General features: G+C 38.0%; 2 protein-coding genes across 6 annotated transcripts; one reads left to right on the top strand and one right to left on the bottom strand.

Moving 5' to 3' along the window:
• The first annotated feature begins 41 nt into the window (after positions 1-41).
• Osbp (oxysterol binding protein) lies at positions 42-15283 on the top strand. Of its 5 annotated transcripts, XM_065481760.1 has the most exons (13): positions 43-466; positions 4366-4455; positions 6233-6438; positions 8502-8996; positions 10527-10657; positions 11472-11594; positions 12120-12338; positions 12425-12818; positions 13396-13565; positions 13630-13796; positions 13856-14076; positions 14145-14159; positions 14228-15283. In XM_065481760.1, exons 1-13 carry the CDS (start codon positions 339-341, stop codon positions 14368-14370), a joined length of 2502 nt encoding a protein of 833 aa, XP_065337832.1. In that variant the 5' UTR covers positions 43-338; the 3' UTR covers positions 14371-15283. The 5 variants fall into 5 exon arrangements, with proteins under 5 accessions (XP_065337835.1, XP_065337832.1, XP_065337834.1 ...); XM_065481763.1 differs by lacking the exon at positions 11472-11594 and having other exon boundaries at positions 42-466; XM_065481762.1 differs by lacking the exon at positions 4366-4455.
• A 591-nt stretch (positions 15284-15874) lies between these two features.
• Positions 15875-17730, bottom strand: mTTF (mitochondrial transcription termination factor). Its single transcript, XM_065481766.1, has 5 exons — positions 17105-17730; positions 16727-16926; positions 16574-16670; positions 16366-16519; positions 15875-16308 (listed from the first exon to the last, which is right to left on the bottom strand). Exons 1-5 carry the CDS (start codon positions 17430-17432, stop codon positions 15909-15911), a joined length of 1179 nt encoding a protein of 392 aa, XP_065337838.1. The 5' UTR covers positions 17433-17730; the 3' UTR covers positions 15875-15908.
• Positions 17731-18532: the final 802 nt, after the last annotated feature.

Genomic DNA, 18532 nt, shown 5'->3' with positions numbered 1-18532 from the left:
CTCCAATAAACCGCAACGGTGCTGCCCCTGGCGAGCGACCTGCTAACCTCAGCAATCGTGTGACAGATCGTCGGTGCGACTGCGATTGCGTTGGCCGAAAGGAGTGTCCAAAACGAAACGGAAGCCACGGACAGCGGCCGCGATCCTGCGACCACCACACGCCCGAGGCTCCTGAATAGTGGCCTCGCGGTAAAATAAGTCCAGCCGATCTTGTGAGCCGGGAAGATCCGTTTATTATATAGGGCGCTCGGCCATTTTGGACCACGGCGACCAGCTGTTTCTTCCTGGCTCTTTAAAATTTGTGATGTGACTGAAGAAGAAGAACAAAGAAAGCAAGGATGACGGACTCGAAGAACCATGGTACCGAGCCCGAGATGAAGGGCTGGCTCTTCAAGTGGACCAACTACCTGAAGGGCTACCAACGCCGTTGGTTCGTTCTGCAGAATGGCACGCTCTCCTATTACAGGTCTGTTGACGGATTTCATGCACTTTTGTACGTGGACTGTCAATCTCTCGTTGACGTTGCACCCTTAACACGGGCTTAGACCCACACGTTTGCCTGCTATTTTTATTGTTTTCTTACAACGAGATTCTTGTCTTTTTCTGCCGAGCATAGCAGGGGATTTTTGCGTAATTTTGACACGGACACTCTACTTTTAAACTGCTGCTCTTGTTTGTAAGTTTCTCTTTTTCACACTTTTTGTATTCTTTTCGACGTGTCCTGATGTAAGCACTTTGTTCACAATAATAATATTATACTTTAATGGACACGTCGTAGCGTTGCGCTTCGTGTATTGTGGGGCTTGTAGCTTCTTGCTCTGCTTGCATTAATTTTTCATTGCACACAGACAAAATTAATTTAAGCTTATATCGAATGCACTATTAAAAGCAATGAATGAACTTCAAAGAAGGCCGAACATAATTGGTGGTGGTGGTGGTCACGAAATTTTCGTTTGCTAAAGGGGTTGAAAATGTTTCTCTAGTCTTTTAAAAATTATAGAATGCGATCTGATTCTTCAAAAGGCAATATTGGTGATATTTTATAATTAATTTGACGATAAATCGAAGCTGTAGGTTACCTCCTGGCTATATATTGTCAGATGCTTTTACAGTTGGTTGAACACAGCCCGACTAAAATTAAAATTCTTTCTTCATTCTCCTACATGATGCGCTATTCATAATTAGTAAAGTTCGGTCTGTGGATCACCTAGGTATTTTTAGGTCAAAAATTAGCGGAAACAAAAGAAATTATAATTTAAGCGGGTAGCAATGCTAAAATGGTCTTAATTCGAGCACCGGCATTCTTCATTCTTCAACATGCACATTTTTTTAATTTTTATAAGATATTGTGATTACTGGTTGCTGAAAAACACATTTTCTCGCTAACGATATTAAAAAAAAATACCTCGGTCGCTGTTGTGACACGTTTCACGTCCGCTTAGCATAATCTTCTCACTAGCCAGCTGACATCAAACTGGAATCATTAATATAATATTGACCAGAATTTTGGTGCAGCCCCAATCCTTAAAATCCTTTCCGGTTAATACATACTTGAAAGCAGGAAAGAGTTGAAAAATAATAATTAAATCGAGGAACTTGTTATTGCGGGAAGTGGTTGGCAACTTTTTTATTTTGCAACGAAGAGCTTCAGTAACCACATCACACAAACATTGATACCACGTGATACAATCAGGGAGGCTCAGCCATGTATTTAAAATTGGTATTATCTGTCGGTTTCGGGCACGAGAGCTGCTCGTTTTTCACTGCGACGCTTTTCATCGACCGTTTGACCTGTGTCCATGCGAGGGTGCAAACAAAACGCGGCAGGCAACATCGATTCGCGTTTAATTGCGGCCTAATGAGAGCACAGGGCATGGCTTTATTTTCTCACGCACACTCACATTCGTTCATGCATTTCTAAACACACGATACAAACATGCACTCGCGGGCGTCAGTCAGTCAGCAATCGCAGGACTAGCGCTTTGTTCCGAGCCATGACCTGCGCAAACTCCGCCGCCACTCAGTCGGTCTGCTCTGGTGCTCCTGGCATCGCTTTTGACGCAGTCCCTACCCCCGATAAACTGCCATTGCGAGCAACCACATTTCATCCGAAATCTCCAATAGTTACAAGTATCCAATGCCTAATCAAGATAAAAGTGGATAAAATGGAATTAAAACTACCACTTTACGCAGTTAAGATTTTGACTTTAAACTCTAAATAGATTATAATAATGTAATATATATCCTTGTCCTTTTATTTAATTTGTGGAATCTTAAATTAATTTTTTGGCAGAATACTTCACTATGAAGGTTTTGGGGGCTATAGAAAAACGCCCACCGATCTCAATTTTCCTCTGTTTAGAAACCTCTGCATCATTTTTTTTTTTTTGCCAATTATTTTCCAATATGGCTGCACAAAAAAGGTCGACTTAGTGTTTTCAATTATTTGGGTGCTATTCAGTTTCCTATTGCACAGCATTATATTCGAAGCCAAAGCCTGTGTCGTGTTTTTGTTCTTTCTGTCCTCTGCCTTACGGACTGGGCGTACCCGCTAGCTAGCTTGACGCAAACAAGCCAATAACTAAGCAGACACGCGAGCAAGCACTTTCTTTTTTTATCTTCAGGCAATTTGCATAATCGCAACCGCCGAAAGCACTGCAATGAACATGACGTAAAAATAGAAGAGCGGCGCAGCAGAGCAGCCACACGTCCATCCGTTTGGCGCAGATTCGCGTTTATTTTTTCACACGTTGGCAGTTTGTCGACCTCTTTGGAGAGGATATGTTGTGATTGAAAAAAATGCGCTTTGCAGGCAGTTCGGTTAATAAAAACCCGATGAAGCTCATTGGCTTGGGATAAAAATCTACTTCCTTGTGGACAGGAAGTTAAGTACACAATATTTTTTTCCTGTTTTAAAAAGTAAAAAAGCATATTTATTCAATCCATCAAATTATTCCTTGGAGAAAAATGAAAAAAGCTCTTTTTTTATTCGTTTTGACAAAACTGCTTTTTTTATATTAAATAAAATGAAGGTTCAATTTAATTTAGTTCTTAACATATTTTTTATGATAGAGATGATCTGAGAAATGAGAAAAATGAAATCAGTGAATTATAAAGCATAATATGACTATTGTGCTTGTCTATTGAGAATATTTTGTTACCTCTTTGGTGTGAAATCTTACGACTCCTTCCTTCCTTTATTGTAGTTGATAGAAATTCATGCTCTATAGTCAATGGTAATATCAAAACTACACTTTTGCACGAAGAAAATAAAGTATGGAGGAAAACGGTGGGGTAAAAATCGTGCAATAATCGTGAGATAAACCATACACAAGGTTGTAAGCTACAAAATTCTCCTAAAGCTGCCTGATTTATGTGCGCATTGGTCTTCCCAAATATTAGTTTTTTCCAAGCAAGAGTTCATAATTCATGCCGCTAGTAGTTTTATTTAATATGGTGATTTTTTTTCCATTTCAATCGGTCTCAGTTTAAAACTATGAATTCTATATTATAGATTCCAGCTTGGAATCATTAGAACAACTAAAAATATTTCAAATCTCCCTGCTCAAACGATACAAAATTTTGATACTGAAAACTGCGGCAAAAGCGTAAAGAATTTTTTATTCTAGGGCTAGTTCAATTTTACGGCCGCAATAAAAATGGCCTGCTGCGAATTCGTGTTTCCATTTCCAAACGGTGCAACATTGCCTGCGCATTCAATTATGGCTTTGTCCGTCCATTTCAAACTCCCAATCCCATTTTATAACATCAGAGAATGGGAATTTGTGTTTGTTATTCTCCATTTCTCGCTTTTGTGTGTTATATTTCGGTTTTTGAACCAGGAAGATTTTTTAAAATTTTATTTTCAGATCCGTTCAGACCTGAGCTCTTTCCAAATTATTTTGAAGAAAAATTCGGTGAAATGATTGTTTTCCTGAAAAAAATCATTTTGACGAAAGTTTGATGTTTTATATTTTGCCGTTCTGAAGACACTGTAAACAGTTTCAAATTCTTTTGAAAGTTACACAATCAGGAGTTCTATTTTCCCTATTTTCAAAATTCACAGCAAACATTAGCTGTAGAAAGTCACTCTTCAATAGAAGCATGCTGCTTGTCAATGTTTCGGCGCCTGTCATTTAAATTTGACTTTTGTTTAATTTCGCTGGCCATCTCTACACTTAGAACTCTTAGTTGAACTATAGCGTATAGCTGATAAGCGCCTGGAGTCGCAGTAAAGCGCGTAGAGTCAAAGCTGCAGTCTAGACCTAATATACAAGAAACTGACACAATAAACACTATTCCTTATTTCTGTTTGTGATGAGTTATTGTGCGTGTTGTAATGAGACATGTACGGTGGTGTGATAGGGCGGAACATTCCTCCTCATCAGGGCCGACTAACAGACTCTCAATGAGGAGGCGCCGCAGATTGAGTAGAGCTGCAACTGTAGACGTCGAGTGAGTACCTAACCAATTATGAATGAATCACTAGTCTAGTCAAAAATTTGCGCCACATCATCTGCCTAATTTTGTACATGTTGCACCCTCACGTGAAAATGGAGAAAATTTTGGCGCTTTTTACTGTGCATGTAGCCGCCCAGCTGAAGAACCACAATTTTTCTGGGCAATTTGGGCCAGTTGTTAATTGTTACGCAAGGGTTATCGTCACACTATTACACTTTTGAAATTATTGCTACTGAAAGAAGAAGATTCCAAATTAAAAAAGCTCTTAAGATGGAACCTTAGTGCAACTTTCTTGATCAAGGGCTAATATATAATTTTTTGTAGTTTTGTGAAAACAATTAAATGTACCGATTGAGACCTGTGTCATCATTCGCTTCCGGCACGAGTTGTTATTTCCATGGAATAATGAGTGAAGGTCTGTTCTTTAAGTTGTATTTTTCGCTTATTTGAACTAGAATGACATTCGGTCAACTTTTACTTCTTAATACGTTTAATGCTAACATACTCTATTTATGCATAAACATTATTTCTTACTTGTAACGCGTTACATAATTACGTTGAAGCTACTGAACTTCTAAAACTATTTAATACTGCTCTCGCCAACTGAAGATATTGATTCAAATGTTCTAATCATTTTATAAGTGATTTGTTTGGTAAAAACGCTCAAAATGTCTACTATCATTAAAAAAACGTTGACTTAGAATGCGATCGACAGAAAGTTGCTTCATGCAGCAGAAAAAACATTCCGTATATAGTGTATCACTTTGTGATATTTGCCAAACTAAAATTCCACACGTCATGTTAAAAAAATGTGAATGGAACAAAATAAATCTAGCCTGTTTACCTTTAGTCTTTGGTACCAAACTTTTAAATCATGGCTACGCTACATTGAGGTAACTTAATGAGTATCATAGTCCCTTTTTTCATTTTGACCACGAAAAAAGGATTCATTGCAAATTGCAAATCATTTGACTTACTATTCGATTAAATATTTTTAGGAACACCATATTTTGGAAAGTAAAACCTGTTCGAGCCAGTTGAACAATCATTTGTTTATCCAACCTGCTTTATTAGCAACTCCAATTGGCAGGTTATTAACAACATCTTGAAAATTCACTCCTAATAATAACAGTATCAACGCCGTGATTGTATCGGTCATTTTAAAGTCACCTTGCAGTTGGAGTTGACAAATTCCACTTATCTGCCGATGCAAGGTATGCCATTGAACACTGAATATTTTTTGCTTTGGCACACGATACTGGAAAAGTTGGTATTGATTTTGAGAATGTAGCACATGCAGGCAACCTCTCCAATTGACGCAATTTTATCTGATGAATAAGATCACAGCCTTCGCGCACACTCGATCTATCTGGTCACCCGATTTTGGTTGCATGCTATTCGCGGATTGACCTTCCAAGTGACCGCTATGAAATTTATGACGCAACGGCTGGCCACACTGCACTTTAGTTATTTTCAGAAAAAAATCAACTGCGACAGTATTTGCAATTTATAGTTTTTGCTCACAGGCAGATACCTATTAAATTTTTCACTGAAGTGAGATTAGATTTCAAGTAGATTTGCATGTAATTTCATGCCAAAAACTAGCTTCCACGTGATTATCAATTTTTCAAAGTATTGGGTACTCTAAAGGTTGAAATTGAATCAATGAGCACTAGAAAGATTGCTCATGAATTGAGCAAAATAATTATGAAGGCGTCAGTTGATGTGAATAATTTCTAGTCTGACTTTGCTTTCGATTCGTTGCCAACAGGAACCAGGCGGAGATGGTGCACACTTGCCGAGGAACAATCAGTCTGCACGGAGCAATCATTCATACCGAGGACTCATGCACCTTTGTAATATCCAACGGAAGTACCCAGACCTTCCACATCAAGGCAGCTAACGAGGTTGAACGACAACGCTGGGTTACCACCCTCGAGTTGGCCAAAGCCAAAGCCATTCGAGCAATGGAGTCAGGTACAGTGCTTTGCTAACATCAATCCTGCACTGATTGTGTGTTAAGAGCCTCACTTAAACAGGTTGCAGGCCTTCTTGCATCTATTGAGGTTTGATCAAATTTTTATTTGATCTGCGTTTGAGTTGAATTCATTTTAAAATTTCTCAGTGGACAAAAAGTGTCTCCAATTTACCAGCGATTTTGTGAACAAGGTTTGATGTAATTTTTAAAATTCTGTGGAGGTTCATATAACTTAAAAGGTGCCTTATTTTTTAACGCTTTTTGTTTTAAGTTTTGGTATTTATAATACAGTATTAATGTTTTCAACGATTCCACAACAATATTGAAGCCAATATAAAAATAGCTTTTGTTGCATTTGTTTCCTTAATTTTTGCAAACATTCCAAACGTTTACACAAACAAGTATTTATCTAAATGAGCCAATAAAGCGTTCCAAGTGCACTATCAGAGCGTGTCACTGCTAGCAAACAACGTCAACGCAGAACTTCTCGCTCGCACTAGCAAACAATGTGCTGCAAGGCGTCTGAGGAGGCGCGTTTCTTGCCCACCCGCCCAGCTGTAAAAATAAATTACTCGAATTCGCTGCTTGGCCGGCTAGCTTGCCTGCAAGCAACAGACAGTGCGAATTCAGATTAGCTTGAGAAGCAAAGCGCTTGTGCATGATGATGTTTGTTTTGGGACAATGGTGAACTATTCGTATCTGCTGGACGGACTAGCCAAAGTTGTCGGCTGCTCGTTCTGCAGTGCCAGCAACGCATTACTTCCTCCCAAGGGTAAGTTTTCTAACTAAGAATCGATTACAAGTGGACCAGTAATATTATCTTGTGATCTCATATCATTCTGCGATTTAATTAAAATGCTGAAATAGAAGTCATTTTCAGTCTTGGCAAGTGTTTGAAGCAGTGTTTTCAGTGCCATCGATTAAAATAACACGCAACACGCCAGGTTTTTCTATTGGTCAAGTATTAGCAAATGAGACGGACCTAACCTACCACTTTTTATCCCCTAGTAAACCAAATATTTTGTCGGTAGTACGATTTTAGATTCAAAATGATTTTATCACGGATCAGCAGGGCAACTTTGCCCCATACATCCACATCCAGAACGCATCAAAAATATAACAAAGCATTTTTTGTTTTTAAAACAGAGGAAATGTAAAATCAGATTTTAACTTTGACTTAACATTTTGTTCCTTAAAGAATGCATCTGAATTTTAGGAGGGTACCAAGCATTGAGAAGCGTCAAGTAGCAATGCGCGCTTGATTTTTGAGCTATCTGAAAGTTACATTTCACAGTTTTTAATTAAAAATATGAAAGGTAGTGCATGTTTGTGCAGTGCTAAAAATCTCTTCAGCCAAAAATGGGTTTGAATCCATTGCAATACCAAATTTTTTGTCCAAAGTACACACATATTGCATATGTATAGGTAGTTAAATTTCATTTTGATCATTATTGTTGTGAAATCGTTAGTTGGTTTCTAGATAATTAGGTAAACTAAAAATTTAACACTTTATCGATATGAGGCAGTGTGGAATCTACTTGCTGCACGGATTTTCGTCGCCTCAACTTAATCCGCAGTTGCTTAAGTTTGCGTTTAACGAGGATTCCAAAGATTTCTTGCACTGAATATGATGGAACAAAATATTGTTGCGTTTTATCAAAGTTGGCGAACATAGCAGTTCTGGGATAATCTACAATTAGAACTCTAATGTCATACTCAAGGCATGCATGCAATATTGAGTCATACTGGCAATATTCTTTGTTAGTCTCGCCCGCTTTGTCCTCTTCTAGCTTGCAATAAGCAATGCGCGGAACTGCACAGCGTGAGACCTCCACATATTTGTTATTAATTTCTAATTTTGGCGATCTATACGGTTCTTTAATATCCCAAATAGTCTCAAATTCCACCCTAATAATAGTCTTTTGCCTGCAGGAACCGGCCAAGGGAATTTTCCGTTTTTCAAACAATTCTAAAGGGCAAATTTTAAGCCTAAGAGACAGGAGCTCATAGCTCATCATCTAGCGAATAGTTGATAATCTTATATGTCATTTACTGGTTGCAGAGGAAGAGGAAGAGTATGAAAGCAACAATGCCGTCTCAGAGAAGGAGGAGCTGCTGACAGTGCTGAAAACGCTTACGAGCAGACTTGAGGATATGCAGACGTGCAGCGACCTAATGGCCAAACACGGTGCCGCCCTGCAACGCGCCCTTTCTGAATTAGAGACCTCAGAAGGCTCCGAGGCCGCGTCTGCCGGCACGAAATTGAAAGCTATCGGTGAAAAGGCCACTCTCTTCAGAATTGCGTCCAACGCGATGATCAACACTTGCTCTGAGTACCTGGACACCGCGCAGGCTCAGGGCAAGCGGTGGCAGCGACTGCTGCAGCATGAGCGAGAACAGCGCCAGCAGTTGGAAGAGATGGTCGAAACACTGGCCAGGCAACATTCGAGTCTCGAGCAGGCGGCAAAAGAGGCAAACTCAAGCCGCACGCAACCCGGCAACCCGGGACTGCAAAATCAAGTGCCCAATACCACTAGCAATCCTCCCCAGAGTAGAAGTGAGTCAATTTTTTACCTGTTTAATTTCTAACAGGGAAACTCTAAGGTTTTAACGTTTTATTTATCTATATATTTTTGCGAAACTTGAATATGTTTAACCTTTCCTAAGGTGAGCCACAAATGGTGATGAATATTTTTTAATTTGACAAATTTAGCGACTTTTGGAGACATTCAGAAAATGGCCTAAAACTTAAAAATCGATTAAAAAACATTCTCTGCTCAATTTAGTTGAAATTTAGTTTGTATGCACTCTACAATGAGACAAATAAATCGATGGGTAATTTCTACATTCTGTAAAATATTAGGAATTAACTACTAAGGTTAGTTCTGGGCTTTATAGGTTCTAAAAAGTTAATTTGAGAGGGAAACCCCCAAAATTTTCTGAAATCTAATGAAATTTCCTATTTTTTACCCACAGACCAAAACTTTCTTGTATTATAAAAAGTTAGTTATATTAATTTTGTTCAAATTAATGAAATCAAAACTTTTGTTGACTTTTTCCAAAGTAAAAAAAGTTATTAAACTGCACCTGTTAGTCGGCTCAGAAATATTTAAAACATTATCTCTAACTGGTAATGCGCTAATGTACCTTTCCCGAGAAAAGTCTAAAAATTAGGGCCTTTTCAAGAAAAGTCAAAAATGACCCATCAATTGATTTCTTTTTTTTTCTACCTTTTTAATATCACCATGATTTAATGAAAACCGTCGCTGCAATAATGATTTCCAATGCTAAATCTCATAAGCTCCAACCGCAACAAATTAAAGAAAAGTCCCTTGGGATGCCTCTTAGCTTGTTGCGTTATACATGATATCAATAATTTCCCAGTAACCTAAAACGTCAAATCCTAACAGTTTCCTTGTAATGCTTAATTCATTTTCTAAATTTTACAAGTTACGAAATGTAGACAGTTGATTGCCATCTCAATCGTTAATTTTCTATTTAATTTTGTACCAGATATAAATATTTAAAGGAAAGTATTAAGCATTTAAAATTAGTTTGAACCCAATATTTGCCCTTTCATGGTCAAAATAATAAATTTTCCCAGATCTGTTCATAGTTGTTTTAATTATATTTACGTCAATAACGCATTTTCAATTAGTTTTTGAAAATAAATTATGTTATTTTTTAAATAAAATAGTTTTCTGATCCACCGAATTTTCTTTAGAAATTTCATAGCAATAATACTATCATCTGTATATTTTTCCTTTGGATATTATCGAATTTTCTTTCTACTACCCTCTCATATTGTAACTCAAGGCTGACATGACTGATTTGCTTTAGCTGTTTTCAACTTAAAGACATATGTAATAATTAATTTAAATGCCTTGTTAATTGATTTTTTGCGGGCCCTTGTCGTGTTTCTCTTGCAAGATCAATGCCTCTGAGTGCAGGCTCTCAACACTCAGCTGGCATGCGATTGAACTCACAAAATATGATATGCCGCGACGTTGAAAACAACTGGCTCGCCATATCACATGATTATTTGGCTGACTCAAGCCGATTCTCAATATGAATACCCTTGTTCTAGATCCAAACCTGTCGCCATCCGACGAGGACGAGGAAAATGAGTTTTATGATGCGATGGAAGACACAGTACAGCCCAATTTCATTCTCAAAATACCTCTAGGACATAGAAGGCCCTCCTCGGCAGGTTCTCAGGTAAGGAAAATTGTTTGTGCCTGCTGGATAATTATGTTTTGTTAGAACATAGGGCTTATATCACTTTAAAAACGAAAAATATTATTTACAACATTTTTTCATTGTGCCATTCCATCAATAGTGCGCTTGAAATGGAAAGCAATTCAATTGTTAATTCATGCTGCAGATTTGAGGAATTTTCATTTGCACTTTACATACTTTTGGGCATGTAATAGCCATAGTCGATACAAATTAAACAAGTTAAATCAATTACTGTCAATATGATTGAGTGTTTGAAAGTAACCCAGTTGAAAAATATTTAAGGATATACTACATAATATTTTGTTACTTTTTCTTCATTCCACATTGTTTTGAAAAGAGTGACACTATAAACTATTCAAACATATTGTTATAAAAATAATGACTTCAGGATATAAGGCCCAACTTAGTGTTCATTTTGTCAATATTTCACGAGAGGAAATATTCCAATCTATATTCTTCCACGAAAGAATCCTTATTTTGGCTCTCGCGTGTCCTGCACACCCCCCTCTTGCCTTGCCTCGCTTCTCACCAATTGGCTTCAAATACCCGCGTACGATTGCTGATGAATCATTCACTTTACTTACTAGTCACGTGACATAGCAGGATGGCGTGGTCGCCGCTGCTGGGTGTTCAGTTAAATGTGCGTGTGTTGTCTCCTTTATCAAGCAGTCGATCCCTTCTCCTCGTTGAAGCATAAGATAACACCTGTCCCTATTTTGTCGCTTATTTTTTTGAATGACAGTCAGAATTACTAAAACAAAAAGCTGTGAGGAATATTGTGTTTTTTGTGCAGAACTCGGAGGGCCACGGAATCAGTGGGGACAATCACGACGAAGGCTCTGGATCGAGCTCCGAGGTAGACGAGGCCGGGGAAACGACCGTGTGTGTCATTACTAGTGATAAGACGAACACTTCGGTGAGTTCAATTTTTTCCGCACGTCAGCACGTGTCAAGCCTTTTCCTCATATTTTTTTGAAAAAAAAAAAAATAACACGGTAGCAACTCGCCCTTGTTTTACCATCAAGTTTTCGTGTTTTTTCGTTTGTTAGCTGGTTTTTGGCTTAATTTATCTTATCAGGATTTATTGGTAAAATACAGCTGCATTCTGAAAAGATAAGTTGTCTGTCGCACCCGTTGTTCTTGGGAAATTTAAAATATTTCTCACTTTCAATTTACTCAATTCACTCGCAAGTGTCACTGTGTGTTTTGTCTTCTTGCGCTGCCACTCAACAGCTGTGCATTAATTTCTCTAGAGTTGTTTTCTTTCACTTTGGACTCAAATGACGACATGTCAGCTGATTTTCATTCCAGCACTGCATGCAAGCACATCTCATTTCAAAAATTTCCTTGGTGCATAAATCAATAAGTTAACTGTTTCTTGATAAACATACGCGTCTGATTAGAGGTTGTTTTTAATATTACCTCTTCGATTTTTTTCTAGTCATCTAGCGGTGGTCAGAGTCAAAGTGGTCTCAAAGGCTCTGAGGAAGTGCCAGACAGCGCGCCAAGCACACCGACCTCTCTGGTCCAGAAAATGGGTAGCCAAACGCCAAAGAGAATACGCCGTACCAGAGTGCCTGAAAAACCCAATTACCCACTGAACTTGTGGAGCATCATGAAAAATTGCATCGGGAAAGAGCTCACCAAAATCCCAATGCCTGTGAGTATCCTTTTGTGTTGCATTTTAAAATTGATCAATGCTTGGTTAAATAATATGCATTAAAAAAAATGCTCAATGTCTTTCAGGTGAATTTTTCGGAACCTTTGTCAATGCTGCAGCGACTTGCCGAGGACTACGAATATGCCGACATTCTGCACAAGGCGGCCAAGTGCACAGACTCTTGCGAGCAGCTGGCCATGGTTGCTGCGTTCACAGTGTCCAGCTATGCCACCACAAGTTGCCGCACGGGAAAGCCTTTCAACCCTCTGCTCGGGGAGACCTACGAGTGTGACAGAATGGCTGATCTTGGATGGCGCTCTATCGCTGAGCAAGTGTCTCACCATCCACCCATGGTGGCCCAGTACTGCGAAGGCTTTGGTTGGCGTTGCTGGCAAGAGTTCACCATGGCCTCAAAATTTCGTGGCAAATACCTGCAGGTCGTGCCACTGGGCACAGCTCACCTTGAGTTCCTCAATTCAGGTGTGTTTAGTAATAGTAATGCAAGCATGCTTCGCGCCAAGCTTTTAAGGGTTCCCTTGTAGCTCTGTGTGAATACATGTGTGCCCCCTCAAGCCTTTGTAATATTGCTTAGCTAGGCTTCATTCCAAACCTCGGACCAAGCTACTAACCTCTTAAAATGTTTTCATAGCTACCACATGAATTTTTTGACACCATATGTTTATCTGGCATGCAGTCGCCGTGTCATTTTCTTAGTTAATTTCGCGTCTCTTGTATTGTAATTAATTTATAACAATGCCAATTTTTTTGTGATGTTTGGCTAAAGGTAAATGCAAAGACCAGTTGGATTAATTGAACTTTGATTAGCTTCATTGAATTGCAACAACCAAAGAGGGCTCTTATCACCATAATCCATCCCTTATCTTGCATGAGTGTGGCTGCTCCATTTTTGACTTGTTCCTAGAAACGATAAAGTAATTTGAGTAAATGCATTGAGCCAAGCCGAAGTATCAGTTTTGTAAATGTGAATTATTGGCCAATGTTCAATCTGATCAATTCCATTGTTACTTATCACTTCTGAAACTTTCTTTCCAAACAGGCAATCATTACACATGGAGAAAAGTAACAACAACTGTTCACAACATCATAGTTGGCAAACTGTGGGTGGACCAGCATGGCGACATGGACATTGTGAACCACAAGACTGGCGACAAATGTCATCTCAAGTATATTCCTTATAGTTACTTTACTAGAGACGTTCAGCGAAAGGTAAGCCAAGCTGCATTTAAATGCGTAAAAATGATAATTAATCTGATTTGTGAACTCCCAACAGGTGAAAGGCTGTGTTATGGACAAAAATGGCAGTGTCAAATGGGTCGTGCAAGGTACCTGGGACAACAAAATTGAAATAGCAGAGGTTATAAGTTCTCAAGGAAATTCAGAAAATCCAGTTTTCAAGACAGGTCCTTATAAGGTCGCTTGGAAACGAAGAGCTCTGGCGTAAGAAAACCGTGCTTGTTATTGTTTGAAGTTAAATCACCGCCACACTTTAATTGCAGGTCTGATGCTGAGAAATATTACAATTTCACTGAACTTGCCTGTCAGTTGAATGAACCTGAAGAAGGGGTGGCCCCAACAGACAGTCGTCTGAGACCTGATCAACGCATGATGGAAGATGGTCAATGGGATGAGGCCAATTCCGTGAAGCTGCGGCTGGAGGAAAAACAGCGGACCGTTCGAAGGCAGCGGGAGGCAGAACAGGAAAAAGCTGCAGCTGATGGTTAGTGTTTCGCATTTCATTTTCTTTTAAATCGTGTCATTAATGTGCTTATTCTCTTCTTTGCAAAGATACTGAAAGTCCAAGTAAGAGCCACTGCTTTTTAATAGATTAATCAGCCTTACAGTGCGTTAACGTTTAATTTTGGTTTCAGGTCGGCCTTACCCTGGTTACGAACCTGTTTGGTTCAAACAAGAAACAGAGAAATCAACAGGAGTAGTTGGGTACATGTACCAAGGCAATTACTGGGAAAGCAAGGAAAAGCAAGACTGGTCAATGTGCCCAAATATTTACTGAACCAGCAGAAGCCATCATCAAGATCAAAGCCAGCTTTTTATGTTTACGATAGAGGATAACGTGTCTATTTTTGTCTTGAACACTTTTTTAGAATGCGTGTTAACCAACGTCTTGAATCGATTTGGCAGTAACTTATTTTTTACCTAAAAAATTCATTGGGCTTTTCCTGCCATCAAGAACAAGCATTGTGAGTAACCTATACCCTTCAACTGTCAAATAATAACCCGCAACAACTTTAAAGTAGATGCATCGCGCTCTCGAGTAGAGAGGAAAAAGTTGTGCAATACTTACTAACTAGAACTTGAATATTGACTATTGGTTCTATCATAATTATTTTTCAAAGTTTATGGTCCGTTGTTATGTAGTTTCACATTTTAATTGTTGCTCTTTCTATTAGTGGGATAATATGTAAATAAGAGAACAGTGCAGTTGCGTCTTGACAGAAAATGATGAGTTACTTCCAGTGTGATAAATTTGAGATCATGACATAAAATGCGTATAAATATATATTGTGTAAGGCAAATGCAAGCTTGACCCCACTTGAATATCAACTGTACTTACTATGCTTTCAATCTGTACAAACAATTGCCGCTTTAGATTTGCATTCAACTCTCAGTTAGAGACCGCAACACCTATATAAGATAATTACGCGCAGTCCCATTAACAAAAGTGAGAAAATGTAAACCAAGTATTACAAAGGAAGACTTTGAAAAGCGCCGCCTTTCTACTGTACCATAAAGTTACTTAGTCAAAATCTGAAGAACACCTACGCCACCTATACATTCAAATCGTTTAAAACTTTGTCATCATTGTACCATGCTGTTATTTTGGAACCTAGTGGACCCTGAAAAAGTGAGTTATTGCCATTACAACAAGTTATCTGTTGCCACTATTAATAAAAAAGTATAACAGATGTTGAGATTGTTTTTTTTTTTAAATTGCTGTCCTTGATGTTAAGCACATGCAACCCAGAAAAAGGGATTATCTTCCTATTGTATTGCTGAATATATGGACTAAGTCTTGACCCAAAAAGTGGGGAAGTATTTATGGTTTTATTAGGGTTAGTGGTACTAATTCTGAGTTAATATCAACTAATTGGGTACAAGTAACGCTTGATCTGTCATTTTAGTTGTCAAGTTACAAACCTTTGGTAGGTTTTTCCTAGAAGCATTGCTTAAATTAAGTTCTTTCAAAAGGTACACGCACTGCTAATATCAACCTTTCTTACATCCTGCAATAAGGAGTGAATTGCTAAAATGATGAATTATGCTTAATGCGATAATGTATTTTTCACCCAAATAAAAATACAATAAATGTCTATTTATTGTCTTGTCGACGTTCTGGTGAACAAGATGGTGACATAATTAACAGAAGTCAATTTTGGAAATATTAATTAATGATATGTGAAACTAGTCCAAAAACTTAAATTTGAGACATAATACTTATTTGAGCTAGAAGCAATTAATGTCCTATAATGGATTTTTGAAAATAACAAGCAAAATAATAAAGTTAACCTTAAACTTTTAATCAAATACATGCTAACATGGCAGTCGTAATGCAGCCTCTGTCAACTTTTGCATCTCAAGTTTTCTAACGAAACTGTTAAATTTGTCATTACTCAAGACAATCAGATTCAAGCTAGGTTTGTCAACACCTAGCATCTCCTTCAACAGCTCAAATCGGTAAGTGATCGTTCCACAATTGCAAACCAGCATCCTTGGCACTGCTTTAATATCATCTATAGTGTATCCAAGGCTCAGCAAAGTATCAAATGCATTTTTTAACCTTTCAGAACCGGCCCGAATCAAGAAAAGATTCTTACGAGCAAAATCAACAGAACCTTCGATCGAGTCCAGTTTCAATAAATTCTTGATGTATTCAAGTTTTGTCTTTGACTTTTCTAGTAGCTCTTCAGTTTTTATATGTACCTCCAGGCTCCTAAAATGAATATTGTGATCAATTATTTCTTACTATTTTTACAGTAAATCATCGTACCTCTGGAAAGATTTTTCCAGCGACCTAGTGTGCCAAGGCTTTGCATTATCCATTCCCACTGCCTGGATTATTTCAAGTCTGGCCTTGATTTGTTCTGGATTGTAACGAAGTATCCAAGCGTCTCTCATCAAGTCGGCTGAGCTAATTTTGGATTCTGGAAACAAATTCAATATTGCTAACACATACATTTGCCAAACGTTGGCTTTACCTCGGAATAATTCAAAAACTGCATCCAGCCGTTGAATTGGAACTGCCATCAGGAAGTTGTATTTTGAAATCAGGTTGCACACTTCTAATTCTGAGCACTAAACATGAATGCTTTTAGTTTGAAAACTATTACGGGGATTGAAATCTTCATTACCTGCAGGTTGTTGGCCAGAAAGGTTATTCTGTCTTGTGTGTCTTGGCAATTTTTCTTAAGCAAATATGCTTGATCGTCTTCCAGTTTGTTGGAAAATAGTTTCCACAATTGTTCAGTATCAAATTGAAGCAATGGAACGGTCGAACTTATCGCACACTTGGTCAAGCAAGAAAGTAATTTTACTTTCTCCTCCAAAATTTCTGCAAATAATTAAACAGACATTAAGAGTTAAATTGATGGTGCTAAGATCAAATTTAACCTCAGAAAAAATCACACAGCGTAAAAACTTATTTATTAAATAATACATAATGCTTGCCAAAAATATGTTTAGTGCAAGTGGGTCAAAGACAATAAATTGTGCAACAAAATGATACCCACTTTTGCTAAATTGAAGCAGCCAAGGGAAGGACATGATCAGTTGCTTATCGACACCCAAGTTCTTGGTCAAGTAGTTGCAAGTGGTATGCAGACGTTGACCGGCGCACTTCTTGATCTCAGGGTACTCCATAAGGATGGCACAACTATCCTGTTTAGAACATCCCAACACGGATGACAAGCGCTCTGAGGCAGTTTCGTAGTGCGCCGGAACCTCCAAATTGTTGCTCATGTACACGCACCGAAGGGGTTGGATGGCAGATTTTAAGAGGTTTGGAGTCGAATGGGCTCGATGTCTTAGGAAAGCCTGACCCAGCTTAAACAGCGACATTATGTATTGTGTTTCAAAACGTTGCTTCGATTGTATCTATGACCGAGTCGGTCAGCTGGGCCTGTTTGCGTTTGTGTACTCTTTTCCACTCTTCTCGTTGGTTCTATGATTGTTGATGCTCTTGTAATAAGGTCATCAATATATTACTCGTCCTCTTCGTTTGTCGACGTTACGTTGTCATAGGTTGTCTTATTTGGATTCCGCTCACTACCTTCAGTTTTCTGGGTGTCTTGATTCTTGATTCCGTTTCCTTTTTCCTTTTTACGTTTTCGTTCTGCTGTTGTTTGTGTGTACTGTATTGTGTAGGTTTTTTTGCGTTTTATGTTGGCGAACATGACACGTCATACGGAGCAATGCTGCCATCTTAAGAGTTTTCTCAGTTTTAACCGCGAGTTCCGTCTTGCTCTTACTCACTGTGCCTAACACTTCTTGAAAAAGTGACGGTGATCTCACTCACTCAGAGATTCTAAAATCTTTTAATTATTTTACATGCTCATACTAACTGACGATAGTTGGCATTGAGGACAGAGGCTGTTCAAATTTAAATATCTAAATTTTATCGCTACGATCTAACTATTATCACACACCATTCAAAGCTTTTATATAGAAATAATGTTTTTTTTTAAATTTTATCATTATGGACCTGGTGCACTATTCTATCAATGATTGAAAAAATTTCTAAGGTTCTGTTTTGTAATATTAATCAAATTTTCGTAAATATGAATTTTTAAAAATTTCAGAAGCTATAAGTTGCAGCAGCTATAGTAATTTTAAAATTCTACTATAGCAGGATAAAGATGAAAAATATATTATTTTCGAGGATTCTATTTTCCTATAAAAAACACTGGGTGCATTTAAATGTCCATTTAACAATTATTGTACAGTCTAATCAATTCTAGTACTACTTTGCCTTTCAATTTTCATATCGCCTCTTTAATTTGAATTTGAAATATTAAAATGAAACCTTTTTTACTCCCAAAACTGCAAAGGTGATGAAATTGTATAGTTTATTTATTTGTGTGAGAAAAAGATCAAAGATTTAAGATTTATTTAAAAAATATATGTTTCATTAATTTTTCGTTTTAAAATATATAATTGGC

The sequence above is a fragment of the Cloeon dipterum genome, chromosome 2, assembly GCF_949628265.1.
Source record: "Cloeon dipterum chromosome 2, ieCloDipt1.1, whole genome shotgun sequence".
NCBI lineage: Eukaryota > Metazoa > Arthropoda > Insecta > Ephemeroptera > Baetidae > Cloeon > Cloeon dipterum.
This window is presented reverse-complemented; position numbering and strand designations above follow the sequence as displayed.

What these genes read in the sequence shown, in the direction of transcription:
- mTTF (XM_065481766.1), bottom strand. Translation starts at nt 17,432, where the DNA reads ATGTCGCTGTTTAAGCTGGGTCAGGCTTTCCTAAGACATCGAGCCCAT. An exon ending in AGTTTTTGAATTATTCCGAG is followed by an intron (nt 16,520 to 16,573) that starts GTAAAGCCAACG and finishes ATTTGTTTCCAG; the next exon opens with AATCCAAAATTAGCTCAGCC. An exon ending in CTGGAAAAATCTTTCCAGAG is followed by an intron (nt 16,309 to 16,365) that starts GTACGATGATTT and finishes TATTCATTTTAG; the next exon opens with GAGCCTGGAGGTACATATAA.
- Osbp (XM_065481760.1), top strand. Translation starts at nt 339, where the DNA reads ATGACGGACTCGAAGAACCATGGTACCGAGCCCGAGATGAAGGGCTGG. An exon ending in TCACCAAAATCCCAATGCCT is followed by an intron (nt 12,339 to 12,424) that starts GTGAGTATCCTT and finishes AATGTCTTTCAG; the next exon opens with GTGAATTTTTCGGAACCTTT. An exon ending in CTAGAGACGTTCAGCGAAAG is followed by an intron (nt 13,566 to 13,629) that starts GTAAGCCAAGCT and finishes AACTCCCAACAG; the next exon opens with GTGAAAGGCTGTGTTATGGA.